General features: G+C 32.0%; 5 protein-coding genes across 5 annotated transcripts; 3 read left to right on the forward strand and 2 right to left on the reverse strand.

Annotated features, from left to right (window-relative positions):
• Positions 1 to 393: 393 nt before the first annotated feature.
• On the forward strand, positions 394 to 1,964 carry BX663DRAFT_508630 (V-type proton ATPase proteolipid subunit). Its single transcript, XM_051527511.1, has 7 exons — positions 394 to 487; positions 566 to 589; positions 664 to 722; positions 927 to 1,085; positions 1,192 to 1,269; positions 1,339 to 1,415; positions 1,488 to 1,964. The coding sequence occupies exons 2-7, from the start codon at positions 576 to 578 to the stop codon at positions 1,587 to 1,589; spliced, it is 489 nt and encodes a 162-aa protein (XP_051382832.1). The 5' UTR covers positions 394 to 487; positions 566 to 575; the 3' UTR covers positions 1,590 to 1,964.
• A 54-nt stretch (positions 1,965 to 2,018) lies between these two features.
• On the reverse strand, positions 2,019 to 3,881 carry BX663DRAFT_454056 (transmembrane amino acid transporter protein-domain-containing protein). Its single transcript, XM_051523810.1, has 4 exons — positions 3,655 to 3,881; positions 3,355 to 3,567; positions 2,783 to 3,235; positions 2,019 to 2,712 (listed from the first exon to the last, which is right to left on the reverse strand). Exons 1-4 carry the CDS (start codon positions 3,728 to 3,730, stop codon positions 2,102 to 2,104), a joined length of 1,353 nt encoding a protein of 450 aa, XP_051382833.1. The 5' UTR covers positions 3,731 to 3,881; the 3' UTR covers positions 2,019 to 2,101.
• Positions 3,882 to 7,013: 3,132 nt separating this feature from the next.
• On the forward strand, positions 7,014 to 13,478 carry BX663DRAFT_542898 (chitin synthase). Its single transcript, XM_051530828.1, has 4 exons — positions 7,014 to 7,411; positions 7,564 to 9,987; positions 10,075 to 13,211; positions 13,271 to 13,478. The coding sequence occupies exons 1-4, from the start codon at positions 7,086 to 7,088 to the stop codon at positions 13,366 to 13,368; spliced, it is 5,985 nt and encodes a 1,994-aa protein (XP_051382834.1). The 5' UTR covers positions 7,014 to 7,085; the 3' UTR covers positions 13,369 to 13,478.
• Positions 13,479 to 13,607: 129 nt separating this feature from the next.
• Positions 13,608 to 15,772, forward strand: BX663DRAFT_508639 (uncharacterized protein). The gene is made up of 3 exons (XM_051527512.1): positions 13,608 to 13,815; positions 13,880 to 14,027; positions 14,120 to 15,772. Exons 1-3 carry the CDS (start codon positions 13,725 to 13,727, stop codon positions 15,609 to 15,611), a joined length of 1,731 nt encoding a protein of 576 aa, XP_051382835.1. The 5' UTR covers positions 13,608 to 13,724; the 3' UTR covers positions 15,612 to 15,772.
• Positions 15,773 to 15,879: 107 nt separating this feature from the next.
• On the reverse strand, positions 15,880 to 17,763 carry BX663DRAFT_454062 (pyruvate decarboxylase PdcB). The gene is made up of 2 exons (XM_051523811.1): positions 17,591 to 17,763; positions 15,880 to 17,508 (listed from the first exon to the last, which is right to left on the reverse strand). Exons 1-2 carry the CDS (start codon positions 17,681 to 17,683, stop codon positions 15,886 to 15,888), a joined length of 1,716 nt encoding a protein of 571 aa, XP_051382836.1. The 5' UTR covers positions 17,684 to 17,763; the 3' UTR covers positions 15,880 to 15,885.
• Between the last annotated feature and the right edge of the window lie 1,121 nt (positions 17,764 to 18,884).

Genomic DNA, 18,884 nt, shown 5'->3' on the forward strand with positions numbered 1-18,884 from the left:
ATTTTTATATATGAGCAAGCCTTTTATGTAATTTATTTTAACTTTATGCCCTTCCTTCTTTATTTTATATACAATTTTCCTTTTATGATAGAGTAGCTTAATCCCATTACAAATATAGACCTTTTTATTTATTTATTTACCCCCACTTTTTTTTTAGATTTCCCAAGAAATATACATGTATAATGCTATTTAATAATATGAATCATGTCTTTTATTTATAATGTTTTAATTTATTATATTAAGGTGATATTTGCTTATTAAGAATGTATAATTTCTCTATCTACTAATAATGGGCAAAAGAGAATGATAGTCACGTGATATTGACGTCAACAAAACCACTTTACACTACGGATTATTTTGCTCAAGCTCAAAATTGTAATTCCTTTTTTTTTTTTTTTCTTTTCTTACAAGTAAAAGTTTTATTTTCTTTTTTTTTTTCCTCTTTTCCCCCCTCCCCTTTTTTTTTAAATTAAGCATCATATACATTGTAAGTAATTCATCTTTTAAAACATGACTTTATAAATATTAATTTTCATGTTTGTTATTTATAATTTTAAAAATGTAGATTAAATAAAATGAGTGAATATTGGTAAACTATTTTTTTTTTTTTTTTTTACATCATATTTTCTAATTACTGAAACTCGCTTATTTATTTGTATTCAGTCCCGTCTATGCACCTTTCTTCGGTACTATGGGTTGTGCCGCAGCTATTGTCTTTAGTTGTAAGTAGTCAATTTTTTTGAGCTCATTTATAAAAACATCGCGCTTTTATTTTTTCGACCTTTAGTTTGGGTCCTTTCCCTTTTATATTTGTATAAATATATAAAAAAAAAAAGAAAAAGGAAAAAAAAAAAGAAAAAAACAACAACAGAGACTTTGTTACACGATTTATTTAACATTTTATTTTATTTTTTTTTCTATTCAAGGTCTTGGAGCTGCTTATGGTACAGCCAAGTCTGGTGTTGGCCTTTCTGCTATGGGTGTTTTGCGTCCTGATTTAGTATTGAAATGTATTGTCCCTGTTGTTATGGCTGGTATTTTGGGTATTTATGGTGTTGTCGTTTCTGTCCTTTTATCGGGTGGTCGTAAGTTATCTTTATCTCCTTTGATGTTTCATAACAAAAAAGAAAAAAAAAAGGGAGGGACGAAAATCGCGTTGTTTTTTTGTTTAACATATCTATTCTTATTTAGTTGCAATGAAGCAAACACTTTTCAGTGGTTTTATTCAAATGGCTGCAGGTCTTTCTGTTGGTCTTTCTTGTCTTGCTGGTAAGTTAATTTTATATCTTTTGTTCTTTTATAGTATGATAACCACATGTTTTTTTTTGTTATTATTAGCTGGTATCGCTATTGGTATTACTGGTGATGCTGGTGTTCGTGCAACTGCTCAACAACCAAGAATGTTTGTGGGCATGGTAAGTTTATACATATTACATACATATAACATATACAGTATCTAACTTTTTTTTTTCATTTTATATGTATAGATTTTGATTTTGATTTTCGCCGAAGTCTTGGGTCTTTATGGTCTTATTGTTGCTTTAATCCTTAATACTAAGGCATCTGGACAAGAAAATGTCTGCAACTAAAAAGCAAAAATCAAAAAAAAAAGTATTAAGAAAAAAATCAACTAGCGTTATAGTTTATTCCTTTTTTTTTCCTATTTTCTTTATATATCAAGTAAATCAATATAAATATACACAAAAAAAAAGTTGATGTCTTGAATATGAATAATTTACATGTTATATCAGTTTGATAGTATTGTAGCATATGTATTATTGATGTCTTTTTTATTTAAAATTGTATACAGACAAGAGGGAATCATTCTAAATTTTATGCTATTATAGTATATTGTAATCGCTATTATTGTTACGCATAAATATGTCAATGTATATAAAATTAAGTATAAATTTGATAGGAAAAAAAAAGATAGAGTAGAGAGGAAGGATAAGGAGAAAGAGAGAGAGAGAGAGAAAGAGAGGGAAGGGGGAAGGGGGAGGGGGAGAGAATACAAATGTATACATGTTTATAAAAATATATATATTTATATACATTTATATTAAAAGAGGGGAAGTCCGAAATTATTATTATTTTTTTTTTTTTAACTAGGACTTTTAGATTTGAAATCATTATTAAGAGCCTGAATAGCAGAGATGGTACCAAAGATGAGACCGACGATACCCATCAAGAGAGTTAAGAAAGCCAAGATATAATCATACCAAGGTTTACCTCGAAAGCCAGTCAGTTTATAATAAAAGAGGACGGGGAAGATGAAGATTAAAGCGCAATTTGAAAAGGCGCCTAATAAAGACATGAAATCACCAAAGAAAGGGACAAAGATGGCAATGACGGCAACAAGGACCATAAGTCCGCCACGGAATAAGAAACGAAGTGTCCATTCAACAACAAAGGAACGATGATCAGGACCAATCTTGAGCATCCTTTCAACATCGATGGCAAAGGAAGTTAATAAAATGGGGGTAGCTAAAATCAAATGGATCGTAATCAAGATGATGGAAGTTGTTTTCGGTCCACCTGAAGGTATACTATCATAGACTGGCGATTGAACGTCGACGCCATAGACCATATAACCTGGTATGGATGAGCAAAAGTAGAGAATAACGCAAATTGTAAGACTAAATGTCACTACTTTATCCCAATCTCTACGTTTCTTCAGTGATTGTTCAACGTGACAAAAGACAGGTGCACCACCTAAATAGATATGTGGGATGTTTAGCCTTTCTCTCTCAGTTCATAAAAAAAAAAAAAAATTGTATATTACCAAAACTGAAAGCAATTGAACTCAAGGCAATAGGAAACATATTCCAAATAACAGAATCGTGATGAACATGTTGAGCTTGATTAGGAGCATCTTTGACAGCGACACCAAGGACAATAAAGATGACGATGACAGTTGTAAGAACACCAAAGTAACTTAATAGACTGATTTCTTTTAATGATCTGAAAAATAAAAAGGGTATTGCCACAATACATGAACAGATGATAACCCAAATAGGGAAAGTCAATTCAGCTGAAGTGCCTGCAGCAACATTATGAATATTTAATCCACTCAATAATAAATAAAGAACAGGGACACCTATCAAGGTAATGGCTAGAAAGAAGAATGAAAGCCAACCACCAATTTTACCAAAAGCCTCTGTCGCTACTTCTTGATAGGATGCTAGTCTTTTTTCAGGATGATAATACATGGATCGTATCAAAATAATACCAGTATCTATAAATGTATGTATATATATATATATATATATATATATATATATATGTTTTTAATACGATATACAAATGTGTGTGTGTGTGTGTGTGTGTATGTGGTTCACTATATAAGAAACTTACAAACTGATAAAATCCAACTAAGTCCAAGAATGAAAAGACCAATCCATCCACCTTGTGCTAAGGCATAAGGTAAACCAAGTGCACCTGTACCAGCAACTACACAAATAATACTTAATATACCGTTTAAAGTAGATCCTTGTTTAGACCGATCAATTCCAAATTCTATATGTTCATTCTGGCTTTTACTATCTTCTGCTAAAATATCTTCAGAAGCTTTTTTTTTAAAAAAAAAAGAAAAAAAAATGTCAAAATTAAAGGGTCGGTATTATGTAATACATATATATAACATGTATATTTTACCTATTGGATCAATATTTTTAAAATTTTCATTTGTTACAATATTCTCTAAAAGTTCAGTTTTGCTCATAACTGTCATTTCCCTTCTTTTTTTTTTCTGATCTGATCTGAACTGATAATAAATGAAAGGAAAAAATAAAAAAGAGATACTTTATGGCTGCAATGAATAAAAAAAAAATTTTTTTTTCTTTATTCTTTTGTTGATGGCCGGGGATGTAAAACAAATAAAAAAAATAAAATAAAATAAAGAAAAAAATAAAGAAAAAAGAGAACGGATGGAGAGTCAAATAATAGGCTCTCTTAGAAGAATCGGAGAAAAAAGTGTTTAAGACATTTGATTCTGCTATTCGTAAATCTGGTTCGAAAAGAATTTTTTTTTTTCTTTCTAGTATGAAAAAAGAAAAAAAAGAAGGAAGGTTTTACATGGATTTTTTTTTTTTTAAGAATCAAATGGAACAATTTATGTGTACAACTCATAACATAAACAACTCTATTTTGACATATTATTTTGTCTTACCGTCGTCTTAAAGCTTTATTGCTGTATATATAAAGAGAAACAAAATTGACTTTAATTTCTTTTTTTTTTTAAAAAAAAAACATCTTAAATGCGAATGACCGAATCAAAAATATGAATGGTAGTCATAAGCTGCATATAAATGAATAAGAGAATATAGCAGTTAAATATGGATTAGCAGTTTTTCTTTTTTGGATAAAGCCATGATGCCTGTTTTAAATAGTTTTATTATTGATCTATATGTGTTCTCAGGAATAATGTAATAAAAATAACAAGCATATAAAAGTCATTTTGTTCCTATAAAATATACATTATTTAATTTAAAAAAAAAAAAAAGCAACATTATTATTTATTTACTTTAGAAGAAATTTGTTTAAATAATAAAAACGCCGCTAATGTCAAATTCATTTAACTCAGCATAACAACTATTACCATAGTAGTAAATTGAAATAACTTTCAACTAATTTTTATTTCTTTTCTCTTTTTTGTAGTGCCAACAAATGAAAATCATTTTGATACACTATAATAAAGGAAGTTGTTCTATAGGGAAAAGAAAGATTATTTCGAAGAAGATTTTTATTGTTACTATTGAATATTCTTTACTGCATACAAATTGTTAAATTTAACAAGACTATATGTACTCGCATTAATTTATCCTATTTGACTGACTCAATATATTTTGTTTAAATGTAGAAATTTTCTTTCTCTTTTATTTGTTGTATTGCATCAATATTATGATAATATATGTTTTTTTTAATGAAAGGTGTATACCCACAAATTAGCATGTATATATATGCATTGCTTGACTAGTAATAGGTTTCATTATTTAGTTCTATTACAATATAACGGTGTATAACATCTTCTATAAAACTACGTAAATATTCCCTTTGGGAGTAAGCATTCGATTTACGAGATTTAAGAAAAGGGAATAAAATGGTCTAAATAAAAGTAGAATAGACTCCTCTATGCACACTACTGCGTTCATAAGCAAATGTATAATCATGTTACTACACATTAGCTTTTCTTTATATGTGTATACATATTTAGCCATGAAAATTTTATTTTAGCATGTTTTCAATATTATACAGATACAACAATTTTTCTTTTTTTTTTAAAAAAAAAAAAAAAAAAAAAAAAAAAAAAAAAAAAGAGTAGCGCAAATAAAATTGATAATATTTTGTCTGATGCCTCCTTTGTTATGCATCTTTCATATTAGCTAGTTTTTTAATGTTTGATCAAGATAAAATTCTCATCATATAAGCAATAGATTAAATTGCACCAGTAAGTTGTATATATTTTTATGAGAAATACTTTGATTTGATATGAAGCAATGTGAATATGTCTTTTGATAAATGAATAATAGTTTGTCTCTTATTGGAAAAAAAAACAAGCTGTTTATCGAAGCACGTTATCACATGAAAGAAAGCTATTTTCATTTTTGGCATGTTCCTATTGAATCAATTGAAAGTACTTTTTTTTTTTTTTTTTTTTTTAGATAATGATCAATATTGAATTTGATAAACGACGTATACAAAATACTCAAAAGCATTTTATTTGCAAGTTTTCGTTAAAATAACGGATTTATTCCAATATATCTTGTAACCCACAAGTAGAAGTCAATGTTGAAATTTTTCGGCAATTATACATCATTGCCTAAAATTAGTATAACTACGTAATAGGTTAAAAATGTATAGTTTACTTTCAATAGCAAAAAAAAAAAAAAAAAAAAAAAAAAAAAATACTTACAGTACTGTGAAAGTTACTGTTTTTATTTCTTCATACAATAAATAACAAATGTATTAAATAAAATCGTTACTGATTATATCAAAATGAAATAATTGTTGTTTTAAGTAGAGACATTCTTGCTCTATTATTCTAATCTTTATCCTATTTGCATATAAAAAGCAGATTATGTAATCTAGAATTATACCATAGAATTAGGCTTGGACTTATTAACCTATAGCCAAACGGGGGGTTTTTTTTCTGAGATAAAGCTTAAATCATAACTAATATCTCTAGAAATTAGTGCTTTTCAATGTGGCTGCTTTTCTTAATGTTTAATATCATGTTTAGAGTAACTGCTGCAGCAATTGTATTAAGAAAGTACATGTAAAGATACTTTATCTATTGAAACTAAAGTACTATAAATTGAATTGATAATGGAGACATTACTATTAGTCTTTTCAAATATACATATATACTAGTATTTGTTTTTCCTCATTCAAAACATTTCTTATAAATGATTCTAGCAGTAGATTAATGAATGACCTTCTTTTTTTTTGTTCATATTCTTTATATGTATTAGGATTAGTTATTTGAGGATGTTGATATAAGTTCAAGTATGCTAGTTTTGCTTTAGATGACAAGGATCACTCATTTTTTATCCATCCATTGAATCGTGTTATTGACCATATTCATAAGAAAAAGTGTTATACAAGAAAATAACAAAATAAACAAGAAAAATTAAAAATATATGCTTAATGTGATTCTCAAAGATGACTGTTTATTACTTTTAAGCATTCTTTTATTTTGTTGTTAATTCATATGCAAATAATAATAATAAAAATGCTGTATTTAGAAATATGCTCCCATTTCCCCTTAAAAATAAGAATGCAAGCTTTTTATTATTACTGTTGCTGCTGTTGGTCAATTCCATATCTTTCAATCCCCGCATTATATGTTATTTTAACCTTTATGGTTGAATTCTAAGGTTCCACCAAATAAATATATAAATATTTATATGTATAAAAAAAAAAAAAAAAAGGGAGTCAATTATTTTATTGCTAAATATAAAAATTTTAAGATAGATTTTATTTTATTTTATTTCTTTTTTCTTTTTTTTTTCTTTATTTATTTACTAGTGTTTTAAGGTCATTTTCCTCATTTTATTCATATATAAAGTGCTAGAGTTTAATATAGGATGCAAGAGGATTCTCGTATAGATTTAACATTCTTATTAAACTCTTCTGGCCAATCTCCGTCTGAAGATAGCATAGTCAACTTTCTTTCAAGTAGATACAAACGTAATCAACCATATACCCATGCAGGTCATTCAAACCTTATTGTTGTTAATCCATATCAGCCTTTGGAAATACTTAATGATGCTACACTTCGGTCATATGCTGATGTAGGTTATAGAAACTTGGTTGAAAATAAACCTTTTATGCAGCCTCATGTATATGATTTAGCTGCTAAAATTTATTTTCATATGCGAAGGACAGGTGAAGATCAAAGTATTATTTTAAGGTAAAATAGTTGTATACATTTATAAAATCAAATATTTATATCCAAACCCAAAAAAAAAAAAAAATCTACAATATATGAAGCGGGGTTAGTCCGAGAAATAAATAGGGCAACGTTATTATTGGATAATTTATTAATAGTAATTTATATATTAGTGGTATTACTGGTTCTGGTAAAAGTACAACAAAATCTCATTTACTTAATGAACTTCTTTTATTATCAACTCATTCTAAAAAGGAAAATAAACTTCAACAACAAATTAAAAGTTCAATTGTTATTCTTGAAGCATTCGGTCATGCAAAGACAACTCAAAATAATTCAGCTTCAAAGTTTGGTATGTTTCAAGAGCTTCAATTTTCTGAACGAGGTCGTATTGTGGGTGCAAAAACATTAACATTTGCATTTGATAAAACTCGAGTCACTTTTGCTCCAAAAGAAGAACGTTCATTTAATGTCTTTTATTCTCTTTTGGCTGGTACAAGTCCAGAAGAACAAACTGCTCTTCATATTAATTTTCCTCCAGAATCTTTTAATTATCTTAATCAATCCAAGACAATCAAGGTACCGGAAATAAATGATGAAATCGCCTTTGCCGACCTCAAAAGTTCTCTCAAAATTTGTGGGTTTAAGGCCAAGACAGTAACACAAATCTTTCAACTTCTTGCTTGTATTTTACATATTGGTAATCTTCAATTTCAAGAGGGTCATGATGCTGGTAATATAGCTCAGGAGGCTTGTTCAGTTAGGAATATGGACGTGCTTGAAGTCGTCGCTGTCATGTTGGGTGTCTCACCATCCAAGTTGGAACAATCACTGACTTATAAACTGAGATTGATTCGAAAGGAACTTTGTACAATGTTTTTAAATACCCAGGGTGCGACTGAACAAAGAGATGCTCTTGCTCGGGCCCTTTATCATGTTCTCTTCTTATGGATAGTCGAATCCATCAATACTAAAATATGTTATAATGATGGTGAGCCTGCTAATTTTGTAGGTATCTTGGATCAATTTGGGTTTCAGAACTTTAAATCAAATGGATTTGAAGAGTTTTGTGCAAATTTTGCTAATGAACGTGTACATCAATTTATCATTGATCAAAGATTTAATGATCATGAGGGTTTAAATGCTAGCATGATTCGTGATGGTGTTTTACTTCCCAAGGTGATTACAATGGATAACTCTGCTTGTTTAGAACTCTTGATAGGTAAAGAGCATCATTATTATCATCATCAACAACAACAACAACAAGATCATCTTTCTACAAGAGAAAAGGGTGTAAACAAATCTGCTGCTCTTGGCTTAGGCGGTATTGTGGGTGTCATGGATAGAGATTGTGCTAAATACCAAACAGGTGCTACAGATGCTACGAATGCTAATTTTTTAGCCAACGTTCAACGTTCCTATGGATCTCATTCATCCTTTGCCAAATCTGGACATGCTTATTCCTTTGGTATTCATCACTTTTCGGGAACTGTTCATTATACTGTAGATTCTTTCTTGGAGAAGAACTTGGATGATTTATCACCCGATTTTGTCAGTCTCTTGCGTGACAATAGCACGAATTCATTTGTATCCACTCTATTTGAAAGCTCAGCTATGGCTACTGAATCTCACCCAAAGGATAATACAACGATCGTAAAAGCTCAATTAACGAGTAAGCCAACACGTGCTCCTTCCATGAAACGACCTAATAAACGTCGAAACAACACAATTAGTGAAAAGTCAACATTGACTCCCGAAAATGGAGATGCAGACGAGATGCGTAAACAAAAACTGATTAGGGATGCAGAGGAGGCCTATCAAAATATGCAGGTTACCACTGTCATGGATCAACTCTACATGACAGTACGTGATCTCTTCTATACTATGTCTGACACACGTCTTTACAACATCATACATATTAGACCTAATGATTCACAGAGTCCGGATTTATTTGATTCAAAACGAGTCAAGGCACAAGTGAGGGCGTTATTGTTACCTGATTTAACACTACGATCTTCAGTCGATTATGCTAATTATTATACCTATGGGGAGTTCTTGGTGCGTTACGAAAGACTCGTGACCTCATTACAGATTGATCCGTCCAAGTCCGAACATGATCAGGTGGCTGATGTACGAGCGATCATGAACTGGTCGGACGAAGATGCCTATTTAGGTCACGAGATGATTTGGATCGCCTATAGAACTTGGAAAGAATTAGAAGATAATTTACGTGCGGCAGAGAAGGAAGAGCGTGATCGGGCTAAAGGACTTGATCCTAAACAAGAGATGTTAACTGCTGCTGCTGTTGCTGCTGGTGGTGGTGTTGGTGTTGGTGGTGTTGGTGGTGTTGGTGGTGTTGGTGGTGTTGGTGGTGTTGGTGGTGGTGAAGATCATAATCCAAATATGATGGCTATGGATAATTATTATCAAAATAGTCAAGATCGTCTTTTGCCAATTGGATACATGGATGAAGGGCATGTTCGTGCTTATGAAGATGGTGCTAGTTATGTAGATAGTGAGGATGGTCTGAAGCGTGATATGGAAGGAAGTCAATGGGGTGAAGAATCTGAATGGGGAATGAAAGGATTATCAGATGGGTAAGATAATATATATATATATATATATATATATAAAAGGTGTTTTTTTTCTTTTTTTTTTTCTAATGTGTATAATGTATTCGATAGATTCGGCCCTAATATGGATATGAGTAAAATGGTAGAGGATTATCAAACACCTCAACATGAGTCAGTTGAAGAAATGCCAATTACAGCAGTTCGTATTTGGTGGGTTCGATTTGTTTGGTTAATGACATGGTGGATTCCTTCTCCATTTTTACGTTGGTTTGGAAAGATGAAACGAGAAGATGTTCAGATCGCATGGCGTGAAAAGGTGACACTATGTATACTTATCTTTTTGTTCTCTTCTTTTACGATTTTCATTATTGTTGGATTGGGTGAAGTCATTTGTCCTGGTACACGTAATATGTATTCAACCGCCAATGTACAAGCTCATGGTATCCCTGACGATATGTTTGTAAGTGTTCGTGGTACTGTTTATGATATTACAAATTTTGCCAAAAGTCAACATGGCTCCTCCCCTTATATTGGTACACCTGATTTGATGGCTGAAGTAGCTGGTATGGATGTATCCTATTCAATTCCACCGCCTTTGACCGTCGCCTGTGGTGGACTTGTTAGTTCTCCTACAATCAAAATTATTCCAAATAATACGATCATTATGACCAACTTTGTCCATTATTCTGGTGATCAACGTACTCTTCCTACTTTGGCTAAAATGGGCGACCCTCAATGGTACTGGAATTATTTCTTACCTACCATGAGCCTTTACAAAAAGGGTAAGGTTGTGATTCCTATCAGTACGCTTCATGATGACTATCAAGGCTGGAGTCGACTTGCATTGGCCATTAATGGCCGTGTCTATGATATTAATGATTACATGTCAACAACTAAAATTTACGATTCTGGGTCAACATCTAATGATTATCATTTCCTACATCCCACTGTAGAAGAAATCTTTAGTAAATTTAGTGGTACAGATGCTACTGATAAATGGAATCAATATCGTGGATCCATGACCCCTGAACAACAAGAGATGAACATGGCTTGCTTGGATAACTTCTTTTATATTGGTGATGTGGATGAACGTGATTCTTTCCGCTGCCTCTTTACAAATTATATGTTGTTAGCAGCAGCCGTTTTGATGTGTATCGTGACAGGTGTCAAATTCTTGGCCGCTCTTCAATTTGGTGGAGCTCCAACACCAGAGGACCACGATAAGTTTGTCATTTGTCAAGTCCCCTGTTATACAGAAGACGAAGAATCGTTGAAAAAGACAATTGATTCATTGACAGTTATGAACTATGATGATAAGCGCAAATTATTGTTTATTATTGCTGATGGTATGATCATGGGTAGTGGTAACGATCGACCTACGCCACGTATTGTACTTGATGTTTTGGGATATGATACCAAGAATGATCCTGAGCCTCTCATGTTCAAATCAATTGGTGAGGGTTCTAAACAACTCAATTATGGTAAAGTCTATTCAGGTCTCTATGAATGTGAGGGTCATGTTGTCCCTTACGTTGTAGTTGTCAAGGTTGGTAAAGCCTCTGAACGTGCTAAACCTGGTAACCGAGGTAAACGTGATTCTCAAATGATTTGTATGAATTTCTTGAATAAGGTTCATTTCGACAGTGAAATGACACCACTTGAACTCGAAATGTATCATCAAATTAAGAATGTCATTGGAGTTAATCCTTCATTTTATGAGTATATCTTGATGGTGGATTCAGATACAGAGGTACTCCCTGATGCTCTTAATCATATGATTTCTCGTATGTTGCACGATGGTCGCATTATCGGTCTTTGTGGTGAAACTAAGCTTGTCAACGAGGATCGTTCTTGGACAACCATGATTCAAGTTTATGAATACTATATTTCACATCATCTAGCCAAAGCCTTTGAATCCCTGTTTGGCGCCGTCACTTGTTTACCTGGTTGTTTCTGTATGTATCGTATTCGAACACCTATTAAGAATGAGCCTCTCATTATTTCTCCCAAGATTATTCATGACTATTCTGATAATCATGTTGACACACTTCACAAAAAGAACTTGTTACATCTTGGTGAAGATCGTTATTTGACTACCCTCATGATGAAACACTTTCCTCAATATAAAATGAAGTTTACCCCTCATGCACAATGTAAGACTGTAGCTCCTGATCGCTGGCGTGTCCTTCTATCACAGCGTCGTCGATGGATTAATTCGACCATTCATAATTTGTTTGAAGTTATCTTATTACCTGACCTCTGTGGCTTTTGTTGTCTTTCTATGCGTTTTGTAGTCTTGATTGATTTGATTGGTACATTGACGTTACCTGTTTCTGTTGTTTATTTAGTATATTTGATTTATGTCATTGCCTCTAAATCAGGTCCTATTCCTGTTTTAGCTTTGGGTATGTTAGCTGGTATCTATGGTTTACAAGCTGTCCTCTTTATTCTTAAACGACAATGGCAGCATATTGGTTGGATGATCTTTTATATCTTGGCTATTCCTGTCTTTTCTTTCTTTTTACCTATCTATTCCTTCTGGCATTTTGATGATTTCTCATGGGGTAATACACGTGTAGTCGTGGGTGATAAAAAACAAAAGAAGATTATTGTTGCAGATGATGAAAAATTCGATGAGAAAATGATTCCATTAAAGAAATGGAGTGTTTATGAACAAGAACTTTGGGAATTAGGATCAACTGGTACTAAAGAGACTGGAAATACTTATAGAAGTCATCAAACATATGGTAATCAATCAGGTTTATTTGATAGTCGAACACAATATGCGGGAAGTCAAGCAGGTGATTATGATTACTATCGTGACACTAACGTCTCTGTATATGATAAGCGAGGTACAAGATCACATAGTCCAATGGGTTTTGGTGGTGGTTCAGTAGCAGGCTCAGATTATGGAGGAGTTGGTACACAAGATTTCATGATGGCACCACCAATGATTCCATCTGCAATGTCAGTACATAGTTTTGGACCTGATTATAACAATGGAAGATTAACTCCAATGATGAGTACTAATAGTTTTATGTTGAATCAACCACAACAACCACAACAACAGCTAATAAATCAAAATGACTATGATTTACCAATGAGACCCATAAGTCAATTCTCAGTGCCTTTATCTCAAACAGGAAATATGATATTACCACCAGGATTCCCAACAGATGATGAAATTCTATCCGAAATTAGAAATATTCTCCAGACCGCAAATTTAATGAGTATAACTAAGAAACAAGGTAAATTTTAAATGTCTTATTTATTTAGTTTACAGTATGATTTAACCATTCTTCTTTAGTTCGTGAACAATTAAGTGCTTTCTTTGGATTTGATATGACGCCTAAAAAAGAATACATTAATACCAGCATTGAATACATTTTACAAGGTCGACTTTAATTTTACATATGTACACATAACATTTTATATAGCATATTTTAGTATCAATAATAATGATAATAATAATAATAATAAAAATAATTATAAATTTTCATTATTTTTTAATGCAGCAACAAAAAAATTATGTATTTTACATAATCAACTGAAACATTATCACAAAATAAAAATGTTTTTTTTAATCTTCCGCTGCTGATATTTTTGTTGTCTTGTTTATCTTTTTTTCTTTTTTTTTTTTCTTTTTTTTTTTTCATACATTTATATTTTTATATAAATATAAATAAATATATGCATACACATCTATATATAAATATTTTCCTTTTTTTTCATTTTTGACATTATAAGCTAAACAAAATAAAATGCCTCCTTCTTTGAATCATGATATAAAAAAAGAAAAATTGAAAGATGCTTTTCTAGGCCTTCATTGGGCTGCTATGACTGGAAATGTTGGTAATGCACATGTAATGACTTGGACAATGTTTCGGCTCATTTACCTTTTTTTTTTTTTCCTTAGGTCTCATTAAATTCGCATTAGATCACGGTGTACCAATTGAATCCACAGTGAATGGTTTTGTACCATTACAACTTGCTTGTGTTAGTGATAATAATATTGCTGCTGTACAATATCTTATAGATAGAGGAGCTGATGTGAATGTTCAAAAGTAAAGATACACACATACACACACACACACATAAAAAAAAAAAAGACGTAATGATATATAATACACCAGCTGACTTTATATATCTTATGTAGATGGTCAAAGAAGCATAGTATTGATAAAAGTCAGGCAGTACAAGGCGCTACAGGTTGTACAGCACTTCATGTGGCTTGTACTAATGGTTGTATTAAAATAGTTGATTTACTTATTCGAAATAATGCACGTATCGATATTAAAGACAAATATGGATCTTCGCCGATGGATATTGCACAAGCTAAACATGAAATCGAAATGTATAAATTACTTAAAGCTGCAAGACAGAAACAATTACAAGAAAATTATCAGAAACCGCATGAGCAAGTTTCAAATAGCAGTAAAGGATTAAAATCAAAGGAGGCGATGACGCACAAACGAACTTTGTCCGAAAAACAACAACCCCGAATTAGAAGACCAAGCTTACCTTCTATTTTTGAAGCTCATTTCCCTCATACTGTCCCCTCTTTTATGAACTTAACACCTGCAACAGCAGCAACAACAACTACAACAACGACAGACATGCTATCTCCGACTAGTAGACGGAGTTTTTCTATGACGCACAGACCAGAAGAGATTACAACATATACTCATTCTTGTCCTGTTACACCAAGAACTTCATTGGAACATTTTAATAAGCGGCGTGGACGTGGTGAGATATCACCTCGTTCCTCAGAGGAGTCGTCCCCTTATATCTATTCAACTTCTCCTTCCCAAAATATTCATTTTTCATTTACTCAATTAGCGGAAAATTTGCAACAACAAACGATTCGAACAACAGCAGATGGTCAACCTGATTGGTATAGTGTTGGTGTTATTAAATCTTATGAGGATGATAATTACCTGTTATCTCTAGAGAGACGTGCATATAATCTAGAATGTAGTGAGCATGGTGAACTGGAACGACGCTCCTATGAATTACCATCAAGACGATCGTATGAGCAATCACAGCGATATTCAGGTGATGATTCAACAAATAGTAGTCTATTTCGTAGTGATTCAGGAGATTTATCAACGGGTGGAAGTGCTCATCAGTTACGTACAACAGCACTTAAAAATGCAATGGCAGCGCATAACAGTACTAACTCACTCTTAGCCAATGAATCAGAATCGCCTCCATTAGAAAATGAAGAAGAAGGATATGATGGGGATGACGGAGGAGAGGAGGAGGATGACGATGATGATGATGATGAGCTTAATGAGCCTATGCCACGCCCTTCTGTTATCGTCGATAGTGGACCGGAAGCTGATCTTGTTCGATACCGATTTCTTCATGACGAACAACACCACCGCCCACAACAACAGCCACATTCTGCTATTGAACTGAAAAAGGGTTGGCTTAATGGACTCAGTAGTAATAGACGACATTCAACTGAAAGTACAGGACGAAAGAGTCTTGATTTTCGACCGAGCCTAGATAGTATTACTCATTTTGCCAAGCGTAATGTACCAAGCTTATTGAATCATACAGATGATGATTCATCAAATGAAGAAGAAAAACATCAATTAGGTGGATTCTTTTCTAAATGGACAACTTGGTATAAAAAAGGTTAAAATAGGGTATTTGAACATATATAGATATATCTTCTTTTTTTTTTGCGTGTGTTTGTATGTAAATAATTCTTGTAAAATATATAGTATATACATATATATATATATTTTTTGTAAATAATGTTATATAAATAAATCATGGTACAAGTCTTTTTTTTTTAGTATGTATTGTAATCTTTATTTATAATATATATAAAGAAGGGATTTCTTTTTATTATTAATAATAATACTAAAAAAAAAAAAAAAAAAAAAAAAAAAAAAAAAAAAAAAACTCTTTTTAACGATTTTCAGAATTTTCAACTAACAAAGCAAGCTCACGAGGAGCATCAAACTGAGGCATGACAACCTCAATAAAATGAATTTTATCAGGATCCTCATTTACTTTAGTCATAACTTGTTCAAACTCTTTTTGATCCTTCACTTGTACTTGTAATCCAATTTTGGATGGGAAACCCTTTCCAGACTTTTCATTATGTTCAGCTCGACCTCCACCAAAGTAATCCAACGTTTTGTCATAACTCCACATTGGATAATTATTATAATCACGATGTCGTCCATGAATCATCTTTTCAATTAAATATCCATCATTGTTTAACAACAAGATGGTTGGAGTTAGACCATGTCTCATAAAGACGGCGATCTCTTGACAAGTCAGTTGAAAGGAACCATCACCAACAAACAAAAAGAGACGACGTTGTCGATCCGCCATAGCAGCACCCAAAGCAGCTCCTACAGAGAAACCAATCGAACCCCACAAGATCTGACTGATAAATATCGTGTCTTGTGGACTCTCCATGTTGAAGACGCCAAACTCAGCTGTCCCTGTATCGGTCACGATGATGCTATTGGCGGGTATATACTCGGGCACCTTATTCCATAGATAATGGTGGGTAATCTCCTTTTTGTTATCCTCCGCAGTAATGGGCGGTGGTCTTGCACGTTCCTTTAAATCCAGTTGCATAGGGATCTTGGGCAAATTGGCCGTCAGATGAGGTAAGAGCTCAGCCATACCTACACCTGGATACTCTGCATAATGTATGATTGTGCCAAAGCTATGTAATGAAATAGTACGTTTCCTTTCAAGCCCACTATAGGAAAAATTACCTGTATTGAAATCAGATTTGATAGATCCAAGCTCAATAAGTAAGTCGGATGCCTCTACTTCCTTTATCACGGCCTTTAGAGAGACGTTACCACTATAACAGCCACGAAAGTTATAGACACGACCTTCATCAATAGCACCTTTACCCATGGGTGCTGTGAAAGTTGGAAAACCGGATCGTCTGACAAAATCGTTCACCTGTGACTGAAGACGTTGTCGAAGCACACATCCATCTACAATAATAATAGGTCGTTTAGCATGCTCAATCAGTTTGAGGATTTTCTTCAGGACGATCTCTTGAACATCTTCTGGATTAGGTGGTAGCTTCAAATCAAGTGGTGTATCAAGTGCTGTGTCAGATATCTCTACTTGCTTGGTCATCAAGTCTAAAGGGAAAGCGATATAGCCAGGCCGTTTATGAAGATAGGAGGTTTGAATAACGCGGTTAATTTCTTCAATCGCTCTCTCCTGAGTAAGATGCGTAGAGGCGACAGTAAGGTGGGAGGCGATTTTGGTAAAGACTTGGAAATCACCATTACCTAATGTATGATGTAAGATAGCATGATTAACTTGAGAAGATGTGATAGGTGTTCCAACAATATGAATAACAGGTAACATTTCAGAATAGGAGCCGGCAATGCCATTTATAGCAGATAATTCACCTACACCAAAAGTCGTGACAACTGCACCCATACCTCTTATACGAGCGTAACCATCTGCAGCATAGGCTGCATTTAATTCATTTACATTATTTCCCCATGTTAGTTCTTTATCGTCCTCAATTAAATCCAAAAGAGGCTATATATTAAAAAAAAAAAAAGAAAAGTTTTTTTTTTAGCATTTACAAGAAAATATTATAAAAAATCAAATGTCTATTGACCATATTATAATCGCCTGGGACACCAAAAATGGTATCTATGTTAAGTTCTTTAAGTCTTTTAAGTAAATAATGACCAATTGATATAAGAGGCATGCTATATGAGTTTGTATACGCTTTGTATGTATGTATATATATATATATGTATATATTATAAAAAAAGAATACAAAAAAAAAAAGAGAGAGAGAGAGAATAAAACAAGATTATATATCATAAAAGCTATTTACTTGATTTGGTTTAATTTAGTTGGTTTTGATTTATAAAAGTAAAACTCCGTCTATATGTAATGTACATTCATACGCGAATTATGATATCAGTACTTTATTATATACATGTACGAAAGCACATATATAGATTAAATCATCTTTTATAAATAGATGGAAGAACTTTTATATGTAGTATATTACGATAAGTTGAGAAATATTCTATTCTAATGTAACAGTAAATACGCTTGACAAATTATTTATTATATAAAAAGTCTTGATGATAAATTGGTTTCCCCAATGTATAATATTATTCGTCTACACGAAAGAATATAGATATATAAGCAGAACATATTTGAGTGTGATAAAAAAAATAACAATAACAACAATAATAATATCAAATGAAAAACTAATATGGTAAATTTTTATAAACTTCTTTTTTCATAATAAAAAAAGATTAAACAAATAAGCTCATTCATTGTCTTCCCCTTTTTCTTGTTATAATACATATTCATTATTGAAAACAAAAATAACTGTTTGAATTGAAATATGCATTTGTTCATTTCTGTGAATAGAATGATTAAGCGGTGATCGATATATTATTTATAACATTAAATTCAGTATACAATAGGTTTTTATATACATATAAGAGTAATAATAGTTATCATTTTTTACTATAATAAATTCTATTGAAAATTCATGCAGTTTTTTTTTTTTTTTTTATTCAAATTTAATATGCTCGATAGAAAAGTATACTAATCTTTGTCGAATGTCCCAATAAATGGAAATTCGCCTAAATTTTATACAGTTAAACCATTTTTATATCTGTTTTTCATATCATAAATTAAGAAGCGTTGAAAATATTTTTAAGTAGGAGACGATGCAAATTTATCAAATTAGTATATTTGTAGATATATTTGTAGTAGTCTTGAGTATATACAACTATAACTTTTTTCTTCATAACCCCTGATCCGAGTTTTTCTAGAGACTTCTGCATTTGCTGGATAAGATTATTCCCGTTTATTATTTCTTGCAGAAATTCTGTGGATGAAAATAAAAAAAAAAAATCTAAACCTTTATTAAAGCTATGTAG

Source organism: Cokeromyces recurvatus, assembly GCF_025118155.1.
Source record: "Cokeromyces recurvatus strain NRRL 2243 chromosome Unknown BX663scaffold_12, whole genome shotgun sequence".
NCBI classification, from domain to species: Eukaryota; Fungi; Mucoromycota; class Mucoromycetes; order Mucorales; family Mucoraceae; genus Cokeromyces; species Cokeromyces recurvatus.

Coding starts and splice junctions, on each gene's coding strand:
- BX663DRAFT_508630 (XM_051527511.1), top strand. Junction 1,270..1,338: donor TGGTCTTTCTTGTCTTGCTG/GTAAGTTAATTT, acceptor TGTTATTATTAG/CTGGTATCGCTATTGGTATT. Junction 1,416..1,487: donor CAAGAATGTTTGTGGGCATG/GTAAGTTTATAC, acceptor TTATATGTATAG/ATTTTGATTTTGATTTTCGC.
- BX663DRAFT_454056 (XM_051523810.1), bottom strand. CDS start 3,730: ATGACAGTTATGAGCAAAACTGAACTTTTAGAGAATATTGTAACAAAT. Junction 3,568..3,654: donor TAAAAATATTGATCCAATAG/GTAAAATATACA, acceptor TTAAAAAAAAAG/CTTCTGAAGATATTTTAGCA. Junction 2,713..2,782: donor TTCAATTGCTTTCAGTTTTG/GTAATATACAAT, acceptor ATATCTATTTAG/GTGGTGCACCTGTCTTTTGT.
- BX663DRAFT_542898 (XM_051530828.1), top strand. CDS start 7,086: ATGCAAGAGGATTCTCGTATAGATTTAACATTCTTATTAAACTCTTCT. Junction 7,412..7,563: donor GATCAAAGTATTATTTTAAG/GTAAAATAGTTG, acceptor TTTATATATTAG/TGGTATTACTGGTTCTGGTA. Junction 13,212..13,270: donor GAGTATAACTAAGAAACAAG/GTAAATTTTAAA, acceptor ATTCTTCTTTAG/TTCGTGAACAATTAAGTGCT.
- BX663DRAFT_508639 (XM_051527512.1), top strand. CDS start 13,725: ATGCCTCCTTCTTTGAATCATGATATAAAAAAAGAAAAATTGAAAGAT. Junction 13,816..13,879: donor TGCTATGACTGGAAATGTTG/GTAATGCACATG, acceptor TTTTTTCCTTAG/GTCTCATTAAATTCGCATTA. Junction 14,028..14,119: donor GCTGATGTGAATGTTCAAAA/GTAAAGATACAC, acceptor TATCTTATGTAG/ATGGTCAAAGAAGCATAGTA.
- BX663DRAFT_454062 (XM_051523811.1), bottom strand. CDS start 17,683: ATGCCTCTTATATCAATTGGTCATTATTTACTTAAAAGACTTAAAGAA. Junction 17,509..17,590: donor TCCCAGGCGATTATAATATG/GTCAATAGACAT, acceptor TTTAATATATAG/CCTCTTTTGGATTTAATTGA.